The sequence below is a fragment of the Hakea prostrata genome, chromosome 6 (assembly GCF_041222555.1).
Source record: "Hakea prostrata isolate BN-2017 chromosome 6, UWA_Hpros_2, whole genome shotgun sequence".
NCBI classification, from domain to species: Eukaryota; Viridiplantae; Streptophyta; class Magnoliopsida; order Proteales; family Proteaceae; genus Hakea; species Hakea prostrata.
In genome coordinates, this window is record NC_142605.1 from 19,447,945 (window position 1) to 19,456,064 (window position 8,120).

General features: G+C 37.5%; 1 protein-coding gene across 1 annotated transcript; it reads right to left on the reverse strand.

Annotated features, from left to right (window-relative positions):
* Positions 1-1,815: 1,815 nt before the first annotated feature.
* Positions 1,816-7,902, reverse strand: LOC149012474 (14-3-3-like protein). The gene is made up of 5 exons (XM_089158272.1): positions 7,797-7,902; positions 6,891-7,410; positions 6,671-6,793; positions 2,212-2,328; positions 1,816-2,105 (listed from the first exon to the last, which is right to left on the reverse strand). The coding sequence occupies exons 2-5, from the start codon at positions 7,374-7,376 to the stop codon at positions 2,043-2,045; spliced, it is 789 nt and encodes a 262-aa protein (XP_089014398.1). The 5' UTR covers positions 7,377-7,410; positions 7,797-7,902; the 3' UTR covers positions 1,816-2,042.
* Between the last annotated feature and the right edge of the window lie 218 nt (positions 7,903-8,120).

Consider the following 8,120-nt stretch of genomic DNA (forward strand, 5'->3'; position numbering starts at 1 on the left):
TATGGAGAAGACAGGTATTTGATTCATAATGAGGAATCGGTTCTCAGGAAAGCTCGAGGATTTAGTGGGGGAGGTGCGAGGTGAGAATAAATAGCTAATGGAGAATGAGGTTTGCCAGTGCATGTCTTAATTCCCACTCAGTCATTGCCATGTTTGCAGTTCCACTGACCTCCACTGCATTAGATTCATGCTTACATAGTCTTTAGGAGATGCAAATGCATGTAGTTTTACCCCTTGATGATTGGTTGCCATTGTGCCAAGACAACCATTGCACTTAAAAGAGTTGGGATTCTCTCAAGAATGTAAACGAATGTGCCTCTTTTATATTCCTCCACCAGTATAGGAGGGATGGCAACTTCAATCCACCTTCTCCGTGTTCAAAGATAAATCAACCCTCCTAAATGTATGATGAAAAGATAACACAGAAACACATTTCTCTCGTACCTACGCAGCTACGCTTACCTTCATTCTTTGTCATTGGGATCAATAGTACTTGGACTAACTAGTCAATGAGGTCCAAAAGAATAACTATCATGGTTAAAAGTTTTGTTTACAAATAAATTATTATTATTATTCAAGTACTCCACTTTGAAACCTGAACGTTCGTGTGGTGCTCCAATCATGCATCAACTTTCATTTCACCCAAAAATAAAAAATAAAAATCGTACCATTTCATTTGAGAACATTCAAAAAGTTGTCCTCATCTCGCATGTCTCTATCTAGGCATTAGAATAGCATATGAGAGACGATAATATAATTTTGAAGTTCTCGTAACATAGACAAATCAAGCTCAAGAGGTTAGCTTAATTAGAAAAGACTAATGCCTCATACACTGAAGTTAAGAGTTTGAATCTGTTTGAGGTCAAGAAGCCAAAACTTTATTATATATATTTTTAATTATTTATTAAAAAAGCTATCGAAAATATAATCAGGTGCACGCAAGTGAGTCCAAATAAACCAATAAAATAAATAGAATCCATTAAACCGAAATGAAAATAAAAATGCAAAACATGATAGGTTTTGTGATTTTAGTTATTTCTTGAACCCATTTTGATATGAATCTATACCAATGGTTTGTCATTGAGTTTTCCATCACATGAAAAATCCATACACTATAATTTGACAAAGTAATAAAATGGTATATTATTTCACATTTGGAAGAAAAAAAAAAAGAAAAGAGATACTTTTGGTTATTGGTAATAAAAGTCTTACTAGCATTGCTTAGTGACGTATAACGCCTCACTAATATTTTTTTCTCTAATATTTTTTTTTTTTTCTCTTGAATAAGTAAAATACCTCACTGTTGTTTTACTTGTAAATTATGATTACAATAATATAATTCTACTTTAATTTTTCCTCACTTAATTTAAACCCTTATAGGTGGGGTAGGGAAATGCTGAGGCCTCAACCCCCGGCACTCAAGAAACATTCACTTGTTCATAGAAAATATAATTTTACCTCAACATTCCAAAGACAAGAAGCGTAAGAAACCCTTTTGCCTACTACACTATACTGATATAGAGAACTTTTCAAAGGCCTTCAATGGCTTTCTTCCTTTGAAAAGATGCTTGCTTTTCAAAGTTAGGGTCCAAAATTAGGATCACTTGATGTGATTCTCAAGACAACCAATCAGTTTAAAGAGACAAGAGACCCCATAAAGGGGTGGTAGAATAACATTTATTAGCTAATAACAGATGGTCCAAGGCTTTGATCATACCATCGGCTGCCAGCCCTGCCCCATATACATTGAAGACCACCTTGATTTTATACCAAACTGTCAAATTTAACACAAAATCAATATTCAAACCAGATTCATTGGTTCAATAATATAAAAGCAGATGTTTATATAAACCATTCAAATGTTCAACCCCAAGAGCCACAACATTCATGATTTGTGAGTTGGACAAGAAATCTTTCTACAAGCAACCCAAATTGGCGTCTATACTAAACACAACTGATCAAATAAAAGGGCCATCTGTGAAGCAAACTCATTTCTCGTTCACTATTGCTTCATGGTTTCAGATGGATGATTCATGAACTCATTACGATGGCGCCGCTTCTGATTCTTTCTTTGGAGCTTCCTTGATTTCATCTCCAGCATCCTCCTGCAAAACAGAACACCACCCATTGTTTAGAGTTTACACAAAAGACTATGTAAGTGAATACATGAGCCTGAGAGAGAGTGAGACAGTGAGAGCGTGAGAGAGAGACCGTGATGTCCGAGGTCCACAAGGTCAAGTTGTCTCGGAGAAGTTGCATGATCAATGTGCTGTCCTTGTAAGATTCCTCGCCCAAAGTATCGAGTTCAGCAATTGCCTCATCAAAAGCCTGCCACACATCAATGTTCACATTTACAATACAGCAAGAGGAAATTTCAATTTCTATGTAGAAGATATCACTCTCTTGTGTTTGTGTGTAATTTTGGGGGTAAAACAGATGTCTTTTGTGCTTCCACCAAACGCTGCTTCACCAGAAACAGAACCCAGAAATTAATATCCTTTTTTGGCTGGAAGTAGAAATGGTTTCAACGTGCAGTATGCTTCAAACTAAAACGAAATTCCAGAAGGCAGTGAGATCCTATAGCAGACTATGTGTTTACATAATAAACATATAATTAGAACATTTATCCCATGTGTTGCAATTACTGTAAAAAGAATTCCCCAGTCTAGGGCATTACAAGGCACTAGTTCCACATATCAGTACTGAAACAGTCATTTCACAAACGATCAAGATTTTCAGAATTGTTCGTCTTTATCATACAAATAAATCTTTATAGAAATTAAGTCATGGGAATACTATTGTTCACTTCACCAAAATCAAAATTAAAATATAAAACTCTCCAGTAATTCCAATACTGTGAAAAATAAAGGGAAAAAACAAGATTGACCATAAAAATGTCACATAATCCCTGCTTCAACCAAAAATCAAGACAACCAACTGCTCTCCACATAGCCCAAAAACTTCTCATGATGAAAAAAAATATTCCTTTTTACTTCTAGCAAGGAAATTGTTATGATAATAGTAGAACTAGTAGTAACCCTGGAGTCAAGGTAATAAAAGTAACCAAGAGACCCCCCCCCCTCTTTTCTTTTTTTTTCACACCAATCCAACCCCACATTTTTTCACTTTGCTGCCCACATTCATATATTTCACCTTTATTTGCACCAACATGATCAACTTGCCTGACCAACAATATAGGTTTCAGACAGGAGAAAGCTCCGGTCGCCAAATTAGCCAAGTAACCCAAAGTACTGAAGGATAAAATCCACCATAAGCACAGAAACAGGATGGTGAATGCTTTTCTAAATCCACAGCCCAGTCCATTCCTACCCGTGCCAAATTCAAATCTCGATCCATCAAATAGAAGTACTTCCATCCCCGAGTAAATTCCATCCTTGCCATGGACATCCTGCTATGGTGTTTAACTCCTGCTATTCTATGGGGATTCTCAGAACTTCCTCTTCATTGTTATAATTATGTTCTGTCCTTTCAAGTTATACCAACATTTACCCTACCCACTGAACCAACAACCTAACCACCTTCATTTCTCATGGAAGCACCATCAATCTTTCAGTAAACACCACCATCAAGTGTAATAAAATTTACGCCATAGGTCACCCCCAAAAAATAAAAAAAATTCACTGGCTTTCTTTCATCTTTATTTTCAAGCCTGCTATTTACCTGGTGGTCCTTTATTCAAGTGTGTTGCTGTGGTTAGCTATGCCAACACCGTTGCTCAGAAAGAAGGCAGCCCTTCAGAGGTATAACTTCCTGAGACCAACAAAGCTAGTCTGCTGCTCCAAACCTGTTTATCCCTTCCTAAGCTATCATGATATAATTACAAGACTGCCATTACTCATGCAATTTGGATTATTTGCGGGCCAAACCCAAATTTAAGCACAGGAATCAAGGATCTGTTACAAGGCTAGCATTTTGATAATGTAGAAATGGCAGTGATGGATGCAGGATAAAGGATCATGGATTAACAGAACATTGAGTGGGGGGGGGGGGGTAGTTTAACACTGGCACATTCAAGACCAGGTATAACATATTCTAGAGGCTTTGGATTGCAGGTGCATTAGGCAATTGGATGCAAGTATCACAGAAGTTCCAAATAGATGCAGGTGAGCTAGGGTATCGTGGTAAGGAAGCTTTTCAAAAATAAAAGAAAATACTCCAGTAGAGTTCTAAATAACTACACCTTAGAGAGTATCCCATTTTTATGCCACAAGTTTCCAGAATTAAGTACTAACCCAGATAGCAAGTTGGTAATATACTTAAGCCATCATTTATAGAAATTGAAATGGCTTTATATGTACTCCCCTCGAAACTGAAATTGCAGAGTATATAGCACAACAATAGTTTTGCCATCTCCCAGAAATCATAAATCATTTCAATTTTTGTTAATAGGCAATGAAGTCTCTAAACCCCTAAAATCACATAATGGTTTGCTAAACTTAACCCAGTAAGAAAAATAACCCCAGAGGCAACACAGTGTAGTAAGGGTTGCCATCTGACTAAAAAACATGATCTTGATGACAGGCAATTTAAGGTTTTGAGATTATGGACTCTTAGATACATGAGCTCTGGCCAATTGGTTGTCATGTCAGGTGGTAAATATATGACCGGGTCACCAATTGACTAGATTTTATTTTAATTAGTGGTTTCAAAAACTAGAATGCTAAGGTTTTGTATAACCAGAAGAAAGCTGGGCAAGTCAAGAACTTAACAGACAACATCAACAAATAACAATTTCCACAAGTAAGTGCATAGCTGTTCTATAATCTTCTTTTTCTTTTTTCCTGGGTTGAATGGACAAGAGAGAGAGACAGAGGTCCTTATAGCTCGTAGCTTGGCAACAAATCAAGCCAATAAAAAAAATTAAAAAAGGAGAGATTTCATAGTCACACCAGAGATTCAGAGAATCAGTGCAATGTCCGTTCTAGCTCGGAAATTTGGAATGCCGTACTTTCTGAAAAAAAAAAGAAAAGAAAAAGAGAACAGTTCTCTCATGAGAGTGTGTTCCATGTGTCCAAACACTTCTTCTTCTTCTTCTTCTTCTTTTTTTTTTTTTTTTTTTTTGGGGGGGGGGGGGGGGGGGGGTTCTTATCCTGTCTTCCGACATGGAAATGGACAGGATAAAAATCCCACGGGGATTGCACGACGACTACCCAGCAACCTATGAATGGCACTAACGACTGCTCTGTTGATGCTATTGTGCGCCCTCCCACTGGTTCCTGTGGTCCCTGCACATATGCAGCGGTGTCACACCCCACAGAGAACTCTTGCCCCAAAACATGGTGGGAAGAGAAACGAAGCAAGAAGCCTTCAAGCTTCACCAAACCTTAATTCAGGGTGCTTCATATGGATAGAGACCTAATCACTATGCGAGCATCAGTTCAACAAGAATTACAGTTTTGTATTCTGTTGATGGAGGAAAAATAGAAAACATAACTACAAATGAAGCACCTTTTTATGTCATAGATAATGCACTATATATTGTGACTGACGCTATTTTTATGAGCCTGTAAGGTTTATATGCCCCCTTCTATAAGCAACAAATCTCAGGAGAATCACATTTCTAGTCCATTACAGGCAATACAATTAAGACACTACAGCAAAGATTAAAACTTGATCCAAACAATAATAATACCCGAGTACAACTCATGACTGGCAAATACATATGTACATATCATAACACAGAGGAATAAACATAACGACATGAAAGGCAGCTTAATTTCTTCCTTTTTTTCCAGCTAATTAATGCATACTAAAAATGCCAAGACACCAGATGCATGTGGATGCTTGTTACTTTTTTAAGTTCAAAACAAAATTCACAGAGTCAAGGAAACACCACCAGATACCTAACAGAGTTCTAAAATTTCAATCACTCCCCTTGAACCATTCACCAAATAAAAAATAATCCAATGAGATTTCAGAAAATTTGACATAAATTCATTTTGATTTCGTATCATAAAACTGAACATTTAGATACATTCAAGTTTCAACAAAAATCTGAGTTATGCAGCAACCTACATATATGATGACGCAGATAGATAATTCTATGCTTTTCCAATATGCAGGAAACCATCATTTTAATAAGTTGTGCATAATTGCTGATATAGTCCTTTAGGCACGGATGTAAGAAACAATAAGCATATAAAGTGTGCTTCTGAATTGATAAGTACTCACACCTTTTACCAATCCAATTGCTTTTAATTAAGTACATATGAACCAATAAAAGATGGAATTGCGGATTGTACAATATGTCCTCATTCAAATAAACAAATTTTGGTACTATTGCCAGATGTGAGACTAAATTGAACATTTTTTCACACGAAATGTATAGAGAGAAAGGATCTACGTGCAGGTCAGAGTTAAGCTTCATCAATATGCATAAGTGATGGGAAATTAGTGACAGTCAAAAAGTAATATGCATAACAAGGGACCATTTTATCCAATGGATGAGTAACTAGTCCCAATCCAACAACAAGAAATGTGAAGTGATAGATAGTACCAGCAGACATCTCAACTTTCAATAAAAAATTCTCTATTTTCCCAGGAAGCTGATCTTTAGATATTTCTTTTCAAGCATATAAAAAGCTGACAATTGCAGAAGAGAAATAGCTATTCAATTGTATACAATAAAGAAGCATGACAGAGGACAAACCTGTTTTGCAAGATTGCAAGCACGATCAGGTGAGTTCAGAATTTCATAATAGAAAACTGAGAAGTTAAGGGCAAGGCCAAGCCTAATCGGGTGAGTGGGAGCCAATTCTGCCAAAGCAATGTCCTGCACGAAAGATGGAAACCAAGTCATGCCACACCCAACAAATCAAACCCATCAGTGACCTAGAAATAGATTAACTAAGGCTCACTGACCAACCCACCTGAGCAGATTTATAAGCCAATAAAGTGTTCTCGGCAGCTTCCTTCCTCTCAGCACCAGTCTTAAACTCGGCCAGGTACCTGTGGTAATCACCTTTCATCTTAAGGTAGAACACTTTACTCTCCGCAGCTGTGGAAGATGGGACTAGATGCGACTCGAGAAGCCCCAAGATTCCATCACAAATCTTGCTGAGTTCTGATTCAATCTTACCCCTGTACTCCTTGATAGCAGACACATGCTCTTCATTTCCACGGCTTTCTTCCTTCTGCTCTATGGAAGAGATAATTCTCCACGAAGCCCTCCTAGCTCCGATCACATTCTTGTAAGCCACAGACAGAAGGTTTCTCTCCTCCACAGTTAGCTCCTCAACATCAACAGTCTTAGCTACGTTCTCCATGAACTCCACCATCTCTTCATAACGTTCAGCCTGCTCGGCCAATTTGGCCATGTAAACATTCTCCTCACGAGAGGATTCGGCCGGAGACATCTTCTTTATACAAATCTAATAATAACAACACCACCTGATGCCACCAAAACACTCTAATTATTCACAAAACCAATACCAAAATCATATTTATTTATTTTTTTCAAAAAGGAGAAATATATTAGGGATTCTATAAGTGGAATCCGCCGTGTGAATCATAAAAGCGAAACAAAGCAAAATCCAAGCTTTATGGAGACGCAAGACTGAGAAAAGCTTCAATCAGAAGTTAATCAAACCTAATGAAGAAGTACCATTAAAAAAATATATATTATACCGAATCAAGTTTCTGATAAAACAGATATCAGCGAAAACCATGAATCGACAGACAATTTCGAGAAGAGATAGAGAGATCTTCTTAGATCTAACCTTACTGAATCAAGAAATCTAAGATTAGTTTCTCTGTTTGTGGAAGACAGAACATACCTAGCACGTTTGTAAGACCACGAAGCGAGCCCTCGAATCTGTCTCTCTGGTTTCTCTAGAATTAAGGGAAGGCAACAAACGAAAAATGAAGGAGGAAAGGGTAGGGAGAGGTGGCGAAGCCTTAAAAAGCTCGCCCACAAACAGTCAACATACAATTATTTACCCGACACGTGTTAGACTCAATGATCGTTGGGCCACAGTGTCGCCACGTGGATGCTGACCGTCAAAACTAAGCTGTCGAAAGCACCGGTGAAACTCTTCTTGCCATTTTAAAATTTGAAAAGGGCATAAAAGAGATTAAGATTCGAAGGTGATTGGACTTGG